Consider the following 20,655-nt stretch of genomic DNA (forward strand, 5'->3'; position numbering starts at 1 on the left):
TGAAATGTGCATAGTTCTTTCGCAATCATAAAAGATACCGGATAATGTTCTTATCCAACAATACCAACAGAAACCATTGAATGGTTCATGATATCGTGTCAGCAACCAATCGATTCCAGAGCAATAAAAATAAACATAGCAAGTGTCAAAAACGAACTGAAAAATATGATATTATATGAAATAACATCTTCGATAGCTATCGATACAAACAAGCGCAATGGGTAAAGTATGCTGTACCAGCAGGCAAAACCCATCGATATCGGGACAATATGAAACATCATAAACTGTAACGAAGGAGAAAGCGGTTGTAGTAAACTGGCACGACTCTAACAGGGAGAGCCATTTCATTTCGTTTTTATTTCCATTCGCAACAAACACTATCATCAGCTCGTACCAGTCTATGGTTTCGTACCGGAGCGTTTGACTCGAATCGTTTTTGTAAGAAAGGTTAAGAGACAAGCGGAATAGCGAAACTCAAGAAATCATTTTCCACAAACCGTTACCCGTAATGGGGGGCGACTAAGGCGGGCAATAACTGAACGGTTATCGGTTTTATCGATTGTTAACAAAGTGCAAGATTGTTGTGCCTTTCCCTTTTTTGCTACCGCTGGGAATGTTCCCACGTTGAAAAATCCAGCCCAGTTATAAGCGAGATTATCGCAAGTGAATGTGGAAAAAACAACGGTTAGCCGGTTTAGCCGTGAACAAATACGCTTTCGATTGGATTTATTAAGGTAATACGAGTAAAGCCGTAACAGGTCGCCGAAACAGGCACGAGTTAGCCGGGTGTGTAAAAGCGGGGGAGAAAAAGGATCGTGTTTTATTTTACAACACACCTGACCCATTCTCCGTGGCGAATGTTTTCCTTTGGGGGATTACCACCTCCTAAGCGACCAGGGAAGCTGTAGGCAGGCAGGTTACCTTTCCTTAGCAGTGGTGGTTTTTCCACGGAATGCCCTCACACCATCCGTTGGGATGCTTTGCGTGGGTTCTTGAACGATGCGGGGTAAAAAATGAACTTTCCAGCCTGCTTGACGTCTTGGGGTTGGGGAATTTCTTTTGCCAAAATGGAGACCCTTCCTGTACGCCGCCGTGACTGGGCCGTTACGGTACACGAAACAAAACGCATTGATCCTCAGCAAAATACCAAAAGGGCCAAAACATTGAACCTGGGATGTTGAACCCGATCCATAAACAAAGCATCCGACCACGAAAGCATACCGAATTGACCGATTCGGCCGAAAACGCTGATAAACTCCTGACCATTCTGAAGAGGTTAGCCGATTGAACAGTCTTTAAATTTAACGATCTGACCGCGCTGGAAGACTTTTTGTTGCTTTATCGGCAATATTTTAACGATCAGCTATGAATGGTTCAATAGTTTTTTCGAGGGGGAGGTTTTCCTTCGGTTGGAGAATTGTTGCGTCTGTTTACCAGGGTGCGTTTGTGTGGTTCGGCTAAATGATGTGCAATCAAAATTTAAGTGGTTCGCCGAGAGTGGGCATGATTTTTTTGCTTTGTATTTCGTTATTAATGGTTGAATTCAATGGAGTGGCGTAATGGCGTGTATTAAGATATTTTATTGAGAAATAAAGCTGATAATTTAGAGATGAAAAAATTGACAATCGAATCAAAAGTAGAATTTAATGTGAATCTTAAGTATGATTAGTAAACACAATGATTTGATTTATTACTGTTCGATAGCTCTCAAATAATAGGCAAGACTCGTTTCTGTCATTGTTTAAAACCGACTTAACATTATTCAGGTAGAAAGATAACAATTATTCCTATCAGTAATATGGTTGTTCATAATCTTAATATGAATATGTAAAAGTTATTCTTTTTTTATAGTGAATCTTTATGTATTTATGCGTTCCTGGAAAGTGTCCAAACTTTTGAAATGAAATCATTTTTGGGTACACGAGCTTCATTCGATCCTAAACTAAACTAAAAACTAAATTCGATCCCCGTCACTAAACGCTTGTCGCGCTATTTAAAAAGAATGCTTTAAAAAAATTCTATAAATTTGAAATTCTCCTAAGGCCTTTGCTTTTTTTGGAAAATTTAGCAAAATTTATATATTAATGTATTTTAATGCGAATTTATTGAAATACGTTTCTTTTCACTCAAACAATGCTTTAAATAAAAACAGAACAAAAAATAAAAAAAAATATTTTTTTTTAAATTTGAAAAAATTCCTAAGGCTATAGCCTTAGCAACATGGCGTTTGAAACATGGCGAAGCTTGAAGTCGCGCCAGAATCGCAAAATTATTTTGGAAAATTGAGCTACATTTGTCGCGTTCGCAAACACGACAATTGCTAAGCATGTAGTGACGGGGTTAGAGTTTTGTCTAGAGCTCGAATAAGTAATTTGATCGTAAAAAACTGATTGAAATAGTTAATACGCAATGCAAGCGGTAATACACCAGCAACATTGTTTGTTCATGAATATTTGGTTATTTCTCAATAAACGAAACACACTAAATCTATTTCAATTTTTCATCATCACCACCAAGCGAAGCTAAAAGAAAAGGTGATGAATTGAAGACGCCATTTCAAAGGTGAAGAAATCTTGGCGCAATGCGTCCGAAATTTCCCGGAACAAAGTCACTTTTCTCGGAACGAAATGGACGTCAACAGTCAAGCTGCCCGGGCGGGGCAAGGAACACACAGCGAGAAGTGCAGAAGCAAGCAGGTGAATTCAATTTTCCATGTCCCACCCTAATTCCCTTGTTCACCTTTCATCATCACCAGTTGCCAATGTGTATTAGTGTGGGGTTTCATGGCTCTGCTGGTTTCGGTGGTTCCCAGGAACCAGCAGCATCAACATTATCGTAATCTTGTTTATTGCACACCATTTGCGAAAGGGTGCAGAGTGTGGCGTAAAAAGGGGGAAACAAAAGGTGAAACGACTGTTAATCTCACACCGAAGCGACAAATACTGCGACAAAGTCGCGAAATACGCCTCCAGTCCTGGGGGCGTGATCTTGTCGTGGGCAGAACTGAAAGCTGGAAACCATCCACAATCCAACCATCGTGATAGTGGTGTCGCAGGTTCTTCTTGAAGATTGTAAGCCGCCACCGAAACCATTTGTCTTGTTGATTTCCGGGCTCTTCGGGCCCGTTTTTCATCGTGCACCGTGGTCGTACGAAAACCGTGTCGCTTCGTGTTCGGAGTGGAAAGAAACAAAAAAGCTGAAACATTACAAGGACGTGTGATTGTGTGAGTGGTTGTGCGTGTGTGTGTACGAGTGCTTCCGTTTGCCATGGCTGGGTGACAGGTGACAGTGGTGGTTCAATGTTTTGTGAACCTTTTGTTCGATGAAAAATGATCCCAATGCCGGAGGTTGTGCAAAGGACATCGATTGCTGGGACGCCAATTCCTTACCGCTACATAGGTAATATGCCGGGGCTACGGAATATCCTTTTCCACCGGACCAAAACTAACATTATTGGTTGTGGTTGTAGCAAAACGGTAGGTGAGTTTCACCTCACCTGTACACAGGTTCAGGCAGGCTGGGTCTGGAACCATTTGAGCCTAGTTGTTCTTATGAGCACCGGAGAGCTGCGTGTGAAGTTGACCAGAAGTAAGTTGTTTCCTGCCCCTGACACGCAGTTTTCTTCGGTGGGAGTGTATTGCAGCTTCAAGTGTGATGAAAGATATGCGAGCATTCGATTGCACAGTTTACCCGGGGGGTTTTTGCACGGTGTTTTATGGGGCCGATTGGATGGCCGTTGTACACCATTGAATCGGAAAGCGAAAGGCGTATAAAACGCTCGGCATGGGGAAGAATTTCCGTCATTGAGGTAAAAGAGTGGGGTATGTGAATAAAAAAAAGGGCCATATCTAGGGTTCTACGAACATCGTTTTTCATTTTTATGCTTTAATAAATTATGTTTCTCTCGATAGAATTGATAAAAGAAAAGATTAGTTGTTGTTTTATTCCTGTATGAAACGAAACAAATGATATTGTTGAGTTTCCTTATTTGGAATGATTATTGAAATTGGAAATTGAGTGAATGAAGCATTTAACAGGGTTTTCACATTTACTCATGTAGAACTAAATTTATTATATTGTATGTAATTGCCTTTAAATATGAATTAAAATAAACAACATACCGTTTAGTAAATTTAACTAATTATCAATAAAAAAAGTCAAACTCTACATACTTCCAGTCGTGCTTATCCTGAAGATGAGTTTATTGTTTTCCAAAAGATCGAGCTCCAATTAAATTCCATGGTTTTAAAAGAAATCTTTGTGCGATCTTCATGATCAATTAACTAAAACAATGTTCTAAATTCAGGCTTTTAATCGAAAAGTTTAGAAGCATTTTTGTTACATTTATTCGTCGGCTCACCCATTTGTTGCATTAGAGAGCATTGATCAGTAATTGATCTTCTGCTATGTGCACGCGGCCGCATCGAAGGTTAAAAGTTTGCTCTTACAAACGGTTCACACGCCGGATAGTCTTAATTTTCCCACCAACCAATCAATTATCTTCCCTTCCTTCTATCTTCCTTGGACTTACCCTTACCATCCGAAAGGGGGTGTTAAATGCATTACCGGACAGGAAATTGCGATGGGGCAGCTTATTGAAATTTCCCTACCCTTGCGTTAAGAAGCCCATTTTGATCAAGGCCATAGGCGAGATGGAATTGAAATAAGGAAACCAAATGCTGCATCACCTTCCGAACAGTTAGGTTCACTAATTTGCACCTTCTTCCGGTTTAGGCCGTTCGGGCTTCGGTCTAGCATATCCTTCAAGTGTTCCGATCCTTCTGGCATGTGCCACAACGCAGCGGGGTCAGCAGGAAGCACCGTCAACGGTGGCATTTAAATGCTTTGTTTACCCTGCCATACCGGACACGGTACGGCGCAGGAAGGTCTTACCGGACAAAAGGCATCAAGAACCGTGCCCGCCGTACGACAGTAAGTACTCTGGCCGAGGAAACACAATTATTCCTAACTTTATTACCGCATTCGACGTCACGTAGTCACGGTCCCGCTGTCGGCCTGCACGGCGTCGTACTCCGCACGGGATCAGATTTCCACGTCCGTGTCTTACGGTACGAACAAACAGTCTGAACTGGCAATCAGAGCCCGTTTTGGACTGTTTGCTTGTTTGCTCACTGTTCGCTTGATGATGGACGCTGTGGATGGAGTTGAAGGGCATCGTCCCGATTACGTACCGAGCAGGTATGATACCTGAACCATCCACTGTGAATGTCCACGATGACAGCGCATTTCATCAACCTCCGTGTTGGATGGGACAGTTCCTAGCATCTTGGTCCGGCATTTGCTCAAACGTTTCGTTCCGTTGAGACGACAAACAACAGCTTCCCGATGGTACCGTCTGTTGTGTGGTCCCCTTTTTCCGGATCACCTTTTTTCCCCGCCTCGGACAGGTAGCTTGTAGGTAGCTTTCCTTAGTTAGCCCTAAACGAAGCTTCTGGATTCTGTGTTCCCCATTCGCTGCATTTCCTGTGCGACGACAGCGGGCTGTCGACTTTTTTTTCCCAAAGAATAAGCTTACAATCTATGCACTTCCTGTAAGCAATTTTTTTTGGTGGAACGGAAGATATTAAATATTACAATCAAGCTTATTACAATCAAGGTAGTAGGTACGGGCGATGGAGGATTTGAAATTTCGGATGACAATTTTAATGTGGATTGAGGCGTTTGTTTTTTTATTTGTAGACTTAAAGGACGAATTTCAACATTGCTTCTGGTAATATGAAACAAATAAAATATGAATCTTTAAATTTGAATTCAAGCTATTAGTCGATGGTACTGAAAATGACACCAGATTACTTATAAATTATATAAAGCGAATAATACAACATTAGCTACTCACTGAAAACAAAACTCAAACGAAACGACTAAAAATTGCAAAGATCCACAAATCCTGTGACATCATTTACAGCTCAATCCCTGCATCCGTGTTGCCAGTTCGTGTCTGTTACTGAGTTTGTGCGCTTTGTCCAACATCGCAGCATTGACCGGCTCGTAATGAAATTAAATTGTTTTTGTTTACCCCTCTTCGGTTCTGCATTGCAGAAAAGTTCTAATCCGCTTACTGACCGCTTCGTTTTTGTGTCTATTCGTGTCCCATATTACCGACCCATCCGTCATCTGCCGTGATGGACAGGATCAGTTGGCGTACTGTGAGAAAAGTTACTGGTCATTCATTTCGTTAGTTTTCGGACGATCGGCATTGCTTCGGGTATAGGTTCTTTCGCACAAAACACACAACGACTCTTGGGCTCCCCCGGATCCCATCGCAGAAAAGAGAACCTAGGGAGCTAGTGCTACGAACGGTTGAACCACTCGTCCCACACGGGAATGTAAGGCTTCAGCTCAGGACTTGGGATTTATTGAAGCATTTGTTACATTCCATCTTCTCCTGCCAGCCGAGTGTCAAAGGACATTGTGGCACAGCCTCGCCGGAGGACTTTCGCCCGACTCTCGATAATCCTGGAGAAAAAAGTTATAGCATCGTGTTGGTGAATCAAACGAAACAACAGTCCGTGGGTTGGGGTATAAGGGTGGTTTCAACGCCCAACAGATCCAACAGTTGGCTAATCCCATACCCGGTTGGGTTACATTAAGCTGTGCCGTTGTGCCGCTAGACCGAGCGAAAGAAACTACAAGCTCGAAGCGATACGAAGGCGCGTGGAATTAGTACAGGAAATTGAGAAATGGCTAATACCCTGCAGGAGCTGCTGCGGCACGAAATGTTTGTATGAGATGATACGTTTCCGGGTTCTAACGGTTCGGGGCAATCGGTTGAACAAGCAAACGAAGCGTTGAATTGGCTGAAGGAGATGAAATGCATACAAAGCGGTAATTATGGTCTTGAGTTGTTTGAAATTAGTGAATGAGTGTATTGGGTGACAATACGCAGGGATAATGGAAAAATAAGCAAGTTGTACGGAAGAGCCAGAAACGGCTGTTCAAGGAAGTAATTACTATTTCAATTAAACAGCACTATGGTACGATTTTTTTTTTGCTGTATCGTTGTGAATTTAACAGTGAAGATGATAACAGTAACGATGTTTTACTTCGAACTTTGTACTTTAATTTTAACTTATTAAATTTTTTATCAACTTATCGATGCTGTACTTCAACTGTTTGTCAGTTTCAACAAGAATCATATGTCCTCTAAACAAGTCTAAACCCGTTATTTGTTTTTTCACAGTCAGTGCCCAATATTTTTAGGTTATAAAAAACATTCTTGTAATGAATTATACGAAGCCATTGTAATAAAAAAGCAATAGTGACGACATCATTAAAAATAAATGTCACGTTGCACAAGGTTTTAGTCTAGAGCTCGAACATATGCGAATAAGGGATAAGGATAATGGAATTTGATTGTGGCGAAGAGGACAAGGATATTTTTATTTAAAATTTCTTGATCTTGTACATTTTTGGTTTATTGAGAAATTTTTTCAAATGTTCTCAAAAATACTTACTATTATTTTAAACGAATACATCGTTTTCCCAACAAACAAAAAATCACAACTGAAAATGTGTTCTGCCCAAAACCAAATCGGTTCAGCTGTTGCATCGCTTATAATCATTAAACTTTTCTGCTTTAAACCATTCCCCGCTTTTTGTGCAACACTTGACGCTCATCAATTCAAAAGTCGCCCGTGAATAACTGGGCAGAAAACATTGGGCCGCTTCCTTCCGTCTTGTTATTCGACACGATCATCCCGGAAAGTATCATCATTATCCGAAAATTTGTTTTCTATTGGCCCACCCCAAAAAACGACTTCGGTTGGTGGGAAACCAGCCAGGGTAAGAAAGCATAAAAAATATAAACAGAATAAAGAGAATTCTTGGAACGTTTCCTTTCTTCTCTTTTTTTTTGCGCTTCCAAACCTGCCGATAAGGAAAAGCAAAAAAAACGGGTTATTTACCCAAGCTGAGATGAATTTCATCAGTGGAAAAGTAAACCGAAGCTGAGTGAAAAAGGAAAGAAAATATTTCCTTTCCTGCGCACGAACGGTCACCACGGTCAGGATGGGTGGTGTGCCTCAAGCAAAAAAAAGGAACTTTCCCAACCCGAGACAAGATTACCCGCCTCCGTGATTGTGGATGCGGATGCATGAAATCAATCATTTCCTGTGATATGGGACACCATGGTTGGCGTGCGCTTTTCTCACAGTCTGGCCCATAAACAAGCCATCTCTTGAGGCGGGCTTCCAGGCACGAAACACCACGTCGCTGTAATAGTTCTGTTTTGCAATCGATGTTACAACTAAAGAAAGCCGCTCGACGGGGTGTCTTCACTCTATGTTGGCCGGAACAATACTGTCCCAAACGCACAATGGATGCATGTTGGCATACCTCATGCCTATACTTGAAGTAACCGTCTGCAAGAACGAAAATCTTCGGCATCTTCAACGAACGTGTATGTTCCAAAACATTTGAGGGGAAAACGGACACGAACAGAGAAGTCACAACACGAGAGCGAAAGCTCCACTTCGGTTAAAAAGCTTACCTTCGTGTTGTTCGAAATTAAGGGGAATATTGTTCAAACGAGCAATAGCGAGAGAGAGAGAGAGCGAGTCAAGCTTTGTCCAGGACATCCAGCCAACCTATTCCGCTGGAGAACGATTGCATTTACCACTGTTTTGATGTTCGGAGCGGAAATGGAGCCCTTTTTCCCTTTTCAACACACGCACACACACACACACACCGACACGTGGGTTCGCGAATCGGCCAGGTGTTTCGGGCGACCAGTGCAGTTTTCGGTGATGGGTTTTTCGGTTCAGTGTACGGTTTGGCATCGAGCCCGAAGGACACGCACAAAGGATACACCGTTACCGATTGCCGGCAATCTCAACAGCAAGCGTGTCAATGCCACCTGCTACTAAGGCTGGCCAAGTGAGTGTGGTGAGAAAAGTTTTTCAAACCATCTCAAGAAAAAAAAACGTAGACAGAACGGGTGATGGTGTTTTGTGGAAGCAAAAGCTGAAAACATTGCGGCACCCGTAACGTAAGCAAATAAACGCTAAAGGACGGAATTATGTGGTTACGGTTGGTGGCGGTACAACGAAACATGAAAAGGAGTGTGAATAAAACTTGGAACGAAATTTATGTGCAAAACTCTCCGTCCCTTTTTTTGTGTGTTTTGGGGTGACTCGAAGACCGATGTGTGGTATGAGGATTTTCTAAGGAATGCTTCCAATACTGTGTGTGTGTGTGTGAGTGTGGGTGACACAAAAGGAAACATTAACTTTTCTCCCCTACCGAAGCGGTGGTAAGGTTGACCGGTTGATTATGTGATCCGTGTCCGAGTTTAAACTTGAAAGAAATAACAGTGTTGCTGAAGTTGTAAAAACCTTACGCCCATTCATCTTGTGGCTCGTGAAACCTGTGCTGGGGGTCAGATCTCTCTGTGTGTGAGGTGCTGTATGTGACAAACGAGACAGTGTGCAGTGTGGGTAGAAGCTAAAGGCAAGGATTTATGAGAATTGTTACCAACAAAAAGGATTTATATCCATAGGATTATAGCAAGTTATCAGACTAATGTAAATGAAATTACATTAAAAATTCAATACAAGAAACAAAACAACCAAAGCGAAATGAGCCTGAAAGTATGCAATACGCGTAACTAAAAGCTTTTGATACCGCTTGAAGGGTTTTGTGTAAATTGGAAAACATCCCAATAATGGAAATTATATTTGACTGTAAAATAGAACAAGTATAACACTTACCCTAACAATCGTTCTACGCAAACTAACCTAACACTCAAATGGTACAATGGTGCCCTTGTTTATGGTTGTGGTTTTGTGGTGTTGCAGCGCATCGATAAAATGGTTCACATTTATTGTGCATTTTCAGTTGCCACAAAGTAACTACCTTTAAATGCATTATCCCGTTGATACATGGTATCGATTGTTCATAAAACCCATAACCACTGTATATAATTTAAACAAATCCCACAAGTGTGCCGCATGGAAGACAAAAAGGGAAGCTCAAATGCAGATGCAAAAAAACTCACATAAATGTTAACATACAAAAAAAGTGTTCAGCAAACTCATACATTTCAAATAACCTCAGGCAAAACTGCAGCTGGTATGTAGAGATCGTACAACATTGTTTGTGATGTCGTGTAGCTCTGCTGGTTGTCGAGGTGACACAGCCAATTTTCGGCTTTTCTATGAACCTGAAACATTTTTGGGTGATAGATACAGCAATGAAAAAAAAAAACAAACATTCACACAAAAGGATTCACAGAAACATCGAAGAAAAAAAAGCATAAGGGCGTTGATATCGTTCGGAGGGGGAGGCGTTTTTGGGTATACCGAAAAAAAATCTCCCATGCTCTCAATCTCGCCAATTCCATTTGGCAACACGCGGAGGAGGGCAAGGTTTTGTTTTTCTTCTTCCTCTCTGTCTCCCACAAAAGCCTCACAATGAAAAAAAAGGTCCAGGAAATAAGCCCTCCGAGAGAGGAAATTGTAATAAAAATGAATGGAAAGAACTGACACCTCTAATCAAAGGCTCATTCACATCAATCGTGTTTTGGATTCGTGTTTCCTTTTTGTTATGCGTGTGTGTGTGTTAGTGTGCGCCAGTCGGTTGTTACTGCTGCCCTAAATATTTGCCTAGTGGGATTGTGTGTTTTTTTTTGGTCGTGGAAGGTTGTACGAACCAAGCTCCATTTGCAGCACACATTTGCTAAAAGGAAGAAAGGATAATTGTGACTGTGTGGGGAGCAAAATCCACGATGAAGCTACTCGGGTGGGGGTAGAAAAACGCCGGTACAACATAATTGACGTTCGATTCTACTTCACACTCATCCCATCCCATGGCGGTATGGTAGCGATCGTTGTTGCCGGGGCGTTTTTTTTGTTTGGTTCAACAGTTTTTGTAGAACATAAAAGAGAAACGGAGGAAAGCGTGGCGATAAAAAGTAATAGAAACGAGCTGACGTTAGCCGTGCGAATTGCTGATAGGAACATGATCACAAAGCATCGATATGCTAATTATGTGCCGTAGCACTAGGAAGGATGTCCTTTTTTTGTGAATGATTTTATATCTAGTGGGGGGTTGTGCGGTTTTTTTTCTCTCGTTCTCTTTGTGCAAACGTGTTAAAGGTGACCAAACGTAATGGGGACGATAAACCGGAAAGTGATAAAACGGGTTGTGTGTGTGTGTGTGTGGTTTTGCTTCCGACGATTGCCGGTGAGTACGTGTTTATGTCATTCCGGAATGGTGAAAATTTGATTCCGAAAATAGACAACCATTTGCGTTTTGAGGAGGGAGGTTAGGAGGAGGAGTGGAAAGCCACACAAGGTGGGAAAATAAAAGGTGTCGTACTTGATCCCTGATAGCAGCCAGTGGTTTCGATTGATGGGCCAAACACCCGGGTAAGTGGACACATTTAGACGCTCGGAAATAGAATGTGGTTCGGTGGAAATGAATTGTGCCGATCACTTGAGCGAGACAGTCTCTGAACTCGACTGTCAAATGTTAGGTCAACATATTTGTAAGCAGATGGGTAGACGGTAAACTAGGTCAAACCATACTAGACAGGTGGAGGGAGACAAAAATTTGTTCAAACATTCATGGTTGGGTGGATGGATTTGGAACCGAGGCAGCCATGGAACCGTGGTCTATAAACGTGCGCTAATGAAAGTCGACGGAAGGGATGAAAATTAACACGAATATCCTTTTCGGTAACGGGCATTCGTATGTGGTAGAAGGGGGAGGGTGATAAAAAAGCGACATAAATGGAAACCCTCAAATGTCCGCAGTGGTTGCGGCTTGGTGCTTAGTCCGAACCATATAACATACGGATGAGCCCACTCAGGTATTTTATTTTACATGCCTCTTTTGTGATCCTCCAGCTAAGGCTTCAGCGTGTATGTCTGTGTGCCCAGTTTGAACAGTAATATTCAATGTGTTAGTAACCCCCGGTGCAAAAATACCCTGAATGGCTTTCCCGCTGTGGTCCGGGGTTCACCCTGCAATCCATGGAAGATTCGGTTTCGAGCTCATAAAATCAAGTTATGAGGTTGTTAAAAGATTGTCGCTCCACAGAGGCAAATGGAGGGGATGGCAGTGGTCCAAAAGGACACTTTGACACGTCGTCTTGGTGTACGAGCACTACTACGCTTTAGTTCCTTTCACCCTGTTTCGTAGGGGACACAAAGACACTCCTCAAAAAAAGCCGGTTCCGGTACGAGTTTGGGAGTGTGTATGCAAGGCGAGAAAATTGATCACCTATCGGGAAAATGGCAAGTAAGAAACATGGCGACGATCGTTCTCTCGTTAGTGGTCGGCAGGTTTTTGCCTATGGAGAACTTTAGTTTCGCTAGCGCACAGAGCTTTCGCTTCGGGTTTGTGCTTTGTAATCTGACAGATTTATGGTTCCCCACACCCCAAACCGAAAGCCCCATGCTGCCGGGCTCGTGCCGGAAGCGAACTCGTGCAGCAGCTGCACCATTCCGTTTCAAATATGGGAAGCGCAACCGAACAAAGCGTTTGTCGTCGTTCGTGTTCATCCTTTGGTTTTGGCTACATCCGGCGCAGTTTTGCTAGGCATTTGCGACAGCAACCTCGACCGTCGATACTCGTAGCACCAAGCGCTACGAAAGGAACCCCTCGGGGGGAGGTTTCTCCTAACCACCGCCAAAAAACCTTAACATGCGCCACCATCTTTCTCTGCGCTATCGCCGGAAGTACTCCCGGAACCGATTGCTATCTCCGTTTCCCGTTCCGCCATGTCTTTCGGCATCTTCTGCCGTATGGGATCCAATTTTCGGTTTGCGAAGCGGTAGCAGGTGGTGTCCTCTGGCATCAGTGGTTATCACAAACATAAATTTATTTCGGGCTCGGATGGTTCGGCTGTACCAGTGTGGTCCGAAAATGCGGGGGAATAGCAATGGAATGGGAAAGCGGACGACGAACAGCAGCCGCAGGTGGAAGTGAATTAATTTTTGAAGGCCATCATCTCTTGGCTGTGTGTTTGTGTGTGTATATATTGATGAACCCTGTTAATGGTATGGTCCTGCATGTCGGCCATCAATTTTCCGGAACCTTTCAATCGGTGATTATTTCCGTGAACGAAATATCCTACCATAAGAGCTGTTCTGTTTTTCGGGAGAGTTTCCGTGTACTTTGGTGGTGCGAATTTTTTTTCTGCGTATTCACCATTTGTCTGTACTTAACACCGTTCATTCCATCTGCTATTCTAAGTTCAAAGTGACAGATCAAAGTAAGGCCCCTGCCCCGGCCGGTGGGTTCAGTTGAAACACAATACCAGAATCTTTTCGCACACGACACGACACGGAAGCAGCCAAAATGCAATTTCTAGCACCATTCAACATGGTTAACAGCGTTCGGACAGTATTATATGCTGACCGATGTCATCAGATTGGCACCTCACACAAAGGCGGTACTATGACCGACTGGCAGGCATGAAAATTTATCGCATTTGATCCCCCATTCGATGGTTGTTGGCTGTCGGTGGATTGTCGGTCGACAAAACGTGTCCGGGAATGTGTCGGCATCATCACCTAACCTTCCTATGGTTAGGTCATGGCAATGCGTTTTGCTATCTGATGTGGGACAACATCATTCGAATGACATATGGGGTAAAACATGGAATCGCATGCTCACGAATGAAGCTGTTTCCCGTACATACGGGTACGAGTGTTCGAGAACACGGAAGCCAGCCATTTCTATAGCTATGGACAAGTGATCATTTAAGAACTGACATATTTTTTTTCATTCTTTTATGACGTGTCAGGTCGTTTTGCATTACCATATTTCATTCCGATTGACTATGGAGATGAAATTCAAAAGCCAATAAGAGGTTTAATTAAAACACGTAAAAATATCACTTTACTGTGGTATATGAGGAATTTGTCATGCACTTTGCATATATTTAGACAAATTAACAATAAATAGAATTTTAGGAAACTTTACAAATATTTGTTTTAACACCTTTCAATCTATAAAACCATTCTTTAAAGTATGCTGTGTTGTACACAGTTTGTTGGAAATAATGTCTAGTCAACCGTGCGGCCTTTTCGCTCGTCCTGTTGATCCATCAACCTTTGCTTGGTTAACCGTAAATAAATTTCCCTTGACCGATGATGGCTTGAAGGATCGCCGTCAAACCATACAACCGCTTATGGCCGTGCACGGATGACCGTGTCTGACTTCTACACCCATTGTGGGTCACGAATGCAACCAAATTGCTCCAACATACATACATAAACACACACACACACAGACACTACGATTGAAATAGTACGGGTCCACGAGATGTCGGTCGCCCGAATGGACACGCATGATTTGACACAATCGCTGCGACAATCGTGTACAGCAACAATCGTTCGGTCACAGATGTGTCAAAATATCGATCACACAATTGAGCTTTTTAGGGTGTGATCTGACACATTGATGGGGCAACATTTTAATGGTACACCGCAGAAAATGGGACAGAAGGGGTGGGTAGGGTATCGCTGCTGGAAACAGATCCGGTACAGCTTTAAGCTGCTTATTGGGGCATTTAATTCGATGAAATAAATCTATTCGACCGGAATCAATCATTTATCAAGGGTTGTGTGTTTGACACTTAATTTCAGCTCAAGGAGTTCGATCAAAGTGGACTTTTTAATTAATTTTTTTTTGTAGAAAATTTTAATAGAGTTTGGATAAAAAAAAAATTTCTCCAAGCAAAATTACTCTTATCGAAAAGAAAATAATAATCCTTTGTCCATTCAAAAGCTCTTAATTTAATTTTCATTATTCCAACCATGTAATGGATTACTATTGTTGGCGCAGGTTACACACGTTAGCTTGTGCAAGTGCATTCACAGAAAAAGCTACAAACTATAATCTACTACAATTAGGCCGATTAAATAATTACCCTCGGAAACGGTAAATCAAACTCTTCAAACCCCATTTTCAAACCGATGCATCAACTGCTGCTGCCGATTGCTACTTACAGTTCCAGGAAAACAAAAACCAACCCCTTCACCCATAAAGCAACCCTCTGTTGGGGTGACCCCTTGAGTACACACACACACACCTTAAGACTTGGCTGGTTGACGCCCCCGTTCGCTGACAAATGGATTAAAGTTACCGGCACTCGACGTGGGGGCACTCGTATGCACCACCTGAAGCCACTGTCGAATGCACCGGGAAAGCATAAACGAGTCCTTGCCCGAAGTGGTAGCTGAAAACTGGCAGAAAGTTATTACATTCTATCATGAACATGGCATTCGTGGCCATTACATTTAGGAGGGGGGAAGGCCTGTATTTGTGAATGGTGGCATGTTTTATATTTTTTTCTTCTTCTCGTTTCGCTTCCTATTCTACCGCCTATTTTATTGCACTCAATACGAACGGTACGGAGTGGTTGCAATCGGAGCACATTTCGACACTCGTTCGAAAATGTGGCATTCGAGTAGGGGCGGCATAAATACGCTACCAACCAACAAAAGTGGAGAAAAATCTACGATAGTGAAACAGATTGTAAAAAAAAAGCGAGTACTACCTAGAGAGTGGCCACCATTTAAGGGAGTGTGTGTGTGTCCTTGCTTCATTTTCCACACGATGCACCAGGCTGTTTGGAGTAGAGCAAAAATTTATTCCACCAATGCAACCCATACTGCACCGAGCTGCAGTAAATGAGCTCCGAATCGAGTTGCAATCGGTGTGGTTTTTTGCTTCTTTTCTCCCAAGCGGCCACTCCATTCTATCACCTTTTTTTGCCGTATGTTCTGAACTAAAGTTCACTGAGAAAAAAAATACATAAATAAAAAAGCGGTTCGTTTCACCATTCCGAGTGTATGGCTTCCGGGGATGGAGTTTGGATGTTTCGTCCTTTAGGTGAGTTTCTTTTATCTTGCCATTCCCTTTTTTTTCACAACCCCGTTTGCAATTTTATGATTCGCCCTTCGAAGTCGGAACGGGTGGAAATAAACAAAAAAAAAAAAAACGAAACGAAAGCAACTTTCATTCACTTTCCACCACCCCGAGGGTGACAGAACTTGAAAGCTCCCACCAGTACGGTGGGCGCTTTAGAAGACGAGTGGGGAAGTCTTCCATTTTTGCTCTTAAATTGTTAGATATTGTGTAGTGTGCCTCCGGGCAGCCGTACAGCTGAGATGGGAAATCGGAAATGAATCAGTTAGGGAAAGGCACTCGGACGAAATTCATTCCCTCCCACAAAAGGATACATCCGGTGTACTTGTACTCTCTGGACAGCTGGACTTTGTTTCCAGTTCGGCGCAGGGTATTTTCCAAAATCGATCGACTCTAAAATGATGTCCAAGTGCAAGAAACAATTTCCGGAAAGTTTTCACTCGGCATATAGAATAAAGCTTCACTACCTGTGTGGAAGTTTGAAGAATGAAAGCATCGTTTTTGAAACGATAATTTACAGCAAGAAATAGCACAAACTGATAACGACCAAAACTCGGGTTCGTCGCTTATGCGTCAGGTGAATAAATATCACCTTTTTGATGACTGGTTTGTTGACATTCCTCAAAGATTGTTTGTTTGTTTGTGAGTAGTCTGCAAACGAAAGCCACTGGTCGTTATTCTCCCGTTTGCTCACCGATGATCCCGGTCGAAATAATTACGGAGAAAATAGCTTAACGTTAGCGAAGCCGATCGCCTTCGGAAAAGTTAAATCTTCATTTGAACTTCGACATAGCTGCTTGATCATACCTAAAAAAAGGGAAGTAAAAACAGTTAGTCTAGTACTTCGGATGACGGCTTACGATGAGTGCTTCAGGTGACGGGATGCCTTTAAAGGTAACGCTCTCAATGGTAGAGAGTTTCGGTATCAGTAGCTGCAGTAACTTTGTCAAACTTTTGACGGCTTAGTCGGAATGGATTGCGTCTGTTCGGTGCTTGCAGGCACGTGCTGGTCGGTGAGGTGAGATTGGAAACCTCCATTGGCATTTTAAACGATTGGGTCGTTGAAAGAAGCACATCACGCCCATCACGATGCCGTGCGCATTTCGGCAAAGGCAATGGAATGTAATTAAAACCGTTTAGTGTTAATTAAACCTTGTCGATCGATCGTCGTGGTAGAGGGAGTTTGGCTTGTAAAATGGAACGTAACGAGACGGTGAGTGGTGCGTACACAAACGACGACCGTTAGTTCACTCGTTCGGGAAAGGATTAAGATTGTAGCTCCGTACCGAAGGAAGGATGGTCTAGAATTCGTGTGACATTCGTGGCACATTGGAAGCGTGTTCTTTGATGCGCCCGTACTTGTCCGTCCGCGAAAAGTGCTACAGTTTGGCTCCTAATGAGAAGTCATCGGGAACGGATGGAACCAGAAGTCTCGAAACACATCGGCAAACGGTGCTGAGAAGCATGCTGCGTTACGATCCTAGTTGATGGTGATGATGGTAAATTTAGACGAACCGTGGGTTCGACCTTTCCTCGGAAGATAATGTAATAATCCTATTAGGGGGTGTTCAACGATCCTGGCCCAACGGTCTGTATGTGTGCGTGTGTGTGTGTGTTTTATAGACGGTTCTATCTGCTTGCGTTACGTTATGTCGTTCGAGTTTCGCATAATTATGATTGTGGCTGTAACGTGACGCAGCTGATATTGTTTTAATATTCTGCACCATACGTTAGCCATCAATGTACCAATGGTTGAATGAACGATGAACGAGACATAGGTGAAAAGTTCTATTGGTTAATGTACAATTAGTGTAGGGAAAGCTTCCGAGAAATATAAAGTTCAATTACAAAAGGTTTTGTGTCAATGGAGCCCAAGCTTTGCGATTCATTTGATTAATTTTCTATGTATTTCGTAAATGGCGATATGAAAAATTCTCGCAATGGAATTATTGAAGTTTTTAATACGTACTATGGGGTTATTAATTTAAAGAAATTATAAGAACTTGGTAATCGTATTATCTGGCTACGGGGAGAGTAGCATATGAATCAGTTAGCAGTATTATTATACATCAGTTTTCGCTTTCTGTAGATATAATTAAGTTATTAATCATTTTTTAATTAATTATTGTAGTATATTAAAATCAGTTTTTAAAATACAAGGAGGAAATGCCTTGTGAAAAATGTACTTCTTCAGATTCAGAGGCTGACAATACGGCCGAAGCCGTAATAATTAATTATAAATAAATAAATAAATAAATAAATCTAGCAAGGACCCGTAGCAAGGACTGACTATCCGGCTACATGGTAAAATAAGTCTAGTAAGCCAGAAATGGCCGGCGTGACCTGTAAGGTCGTTAAGCCAAGAAGAAGAAGAAATAAATAAATAAATAAATTTAAATCAGTTTTTTACTTCTTTTTCTACAGGCCATAAAAATTCGTTCGATCCTTTACAGATTCTAGCTTTAGATCTTCATTTTACAATGACAATATCAAAGATATTTTATAATAAAACAAACATCATATGTGATCATCGGGTTAGCAAAAATGTTAAATCCCAAAACCGTTCCTTTTATCCGTTTGAGTGGACGATTGCTTAAAACGAAGCGAATGGTTGGGATTTGATCACACGTTTCACACCCGTAATCCCAACCGATGAAAGTGGCAAACGCTATGGCTAAAGATCACTGTTGAACACAGGTTTGTACTTTGATCCAGTCAATCGCTTTCATCGACACGACTGTCTTCCACACAGTTACCATCGAATCGGCTTAGTATGTTGTCTCGTTCCGAAAGGAAAATACGATAGAATCCACTTCACACTTCCGTGTTCTGAAATACACAAAACTGAAAGGCGAAATGGCAGAATCACCCATGTGCACGCTCGGTCCACTTGTTCCGTCTCCATTGTACGGTGAAAAGTGATTTTTCGCGTAATGCTAAAGGATTAGCGGATGTGGTTCGAATAGAGGGTGAAAGAAGAAAAAAAAAACGCCCAACGAGCAACAGAGTGCATTTCGTTCGTTGTTCTGATTTTTATTTTTCCCTTCCTCCACAGCAGCAGCAGTAGTGAAGGCAGCGGAAAATGTATGCAAACGTTCGATGTGTTTGACTGGCGGTAAAACGTGATCGTTCTTAACAAAAAAAAAACTTCCACACAAGATTTGGGAAGCAAACGGTAAACCGTGAAAAGCAAAATAAAGGAAAGAAATCTTCGATTGTGCACAAGAAAAGTCGTAACCCCGTGCGTTACAGGTGCCAGAAAATTGAAGTGTGTGTGTGAGTGGTATGCTTCTTTAAATAAAAAAGGCTTTTTCCCCGCTACGGAGGAGTTCCGGTTGAAATGTGGTGCATGTGAAAGGTTTCATTTGAAGCTGTAATTTCTGTTTTCTCCGGTGCTTTTCCAGGGGACGGGGCTTAGTGGCATGCATGGGTGTACCGCTTGTGTGAGCGGCATGTGGGGTTAAAATGTGTGCTCCCAGTCAGCGACCGTGTTCCGTCGGGTCTAATGGAGGGAACAGCGTGAAAAATCGCCGTGAGTGAAAAGTGTTGTTTATTTTATTCAAATCTACCCACGGTAACGGAAAGAAGCAAAGCTTAAATCTATCGGGATGGCACCGGAAGTTTCCCCCCGGTCCGGTGGTCGTCGAGTTGTCGTCTTACTTTTCCGTTTCAATCCGTACCAGGGTGGAAAACTCAAACGTGACGCGATCGTTTAAAGTGTAACCCCATTTTCCGGCGGCTGAAGGGGTTTTTTTTTGCGATTTCCAACAAAGTAGTGACGGTACGCGGTGCAAACAGCATTTTCCTTAACGAATCCCAAAGCCGTTCCCCCTAAATAGATGCTTTGCTGTGCGGGACAGTAACCGTGGCCAGAACACGTAGGTTTGTGTTGTTTTGGAGACGATAGGGGAAGAAATAAAAACTTCACACCGCGCATACCACTTTCGTGACCGTACCTGTGCGCGCTGAATGTAAAATCGGTTTTTACAGGCCAGAATTGAACGTGTCAGAGCGAAAGTCGATTCGATGCTTTTACGCCGCGCGCCGACAATGGAGACGGTTTGCATGCAAATTGTGCTCGTGCTGCTGCTGCTGATAGTTCACCGGCTGGATGGTTCCCTTTCGCCGGCACTGCAAGGTAAGTTTTCCACTCAACCTGGATGATGATTTCGTTTGTTGTATTGTGGAGGTGGGGTGGGTGAAGAGTGTAGCATGAATGAAGCCGTTTTCTGGTAGAGGTTTTAATTTAAATTCTTGCAAAGAAGATTTGATGCTGTTGTGTCGCAAAGAGGTATTTTTGCGTTCTGTTTTAGATCGGAGGAGGAAGCTGATGTTTGTTTCGGAAATAGTTTTAAAAGCAACAAATTTTGCAATTATTTGCGAAATAATTCCAAATATTTGATGAGCTACTAGCAGTCACAAATTGAAATTTATGATGTTATTAAAAAACCGTGTATAAGTATGCAAAATATTTAAAAAAAAGCTTAAGATTAAGGGACAAAATAATTTAGTAACCTTGGTATAAAACATATAAAAACCTTGTGAAATAATATTTAAACGTACTTCAATCATGCTTGGTAGGAAAATGGATTCAAACTTTTGTTCACGTTCTACCTGTAAATGGGAAACAGTTGGAACAGTTTTCTCGTACAGAACCGTTGATGCAATTGAAGGTTAACCTTGAAACAGGAGACTCTCGTTGACTCTCGTATTGTATTTCAAAGAAAATCTTGAGATTTTCTCTGTTTGATTTTT

General features: G+C 42.2%; 1 protein-coding gene across 11 annotated transcripts in view; it reads left to right on the forward strand.

The window, feature by feature from the left end:
• The first annotated feature begins 8,733 nt into the window (after window positions 1-8,733).
• The window catches only part of LOC125764108 (lachesin), a 58,386-nt gene continuing 46,464 nt past the window's right edge, over window positions 8,734-20,655 (forward strand). Inside the window, exons 1-3 of one of the 11 annotated variants that reach the window (XM_049427969.1) lie at window positions 8,734-8,904; window positions 11,115-11,202; window positions 18,959-20,038. In XM_049427969.1, coding sequence (XP_049283926.1) covers window positions 19,927-20,038 — 112 coding nt within the window. In that variant the 5' untranslated portion in view covers window positions 8,734-8,904; window positions 11,115-11,202; window positions 18,959-19,926. The other 10 variants (XM_049427967.1, XM_049427965.1, XM_049427966.1 and 7 more) reach the window with 10 other exon arrangements.

Source organism: Anopheles funestus, chromosome 2RL (assembly GCF_943734845.2).
Source record: "Anopheles funestus chromosome 2RL, idAnoFuneDA-416_04, whole genome shotgun sequence".
NCBI classification, from domain to species: Eukaryota; Metazoa; Arthropoda; class Insecta; order Diptera; family Culicidae; genus Anopheles; species Anopheles funestus.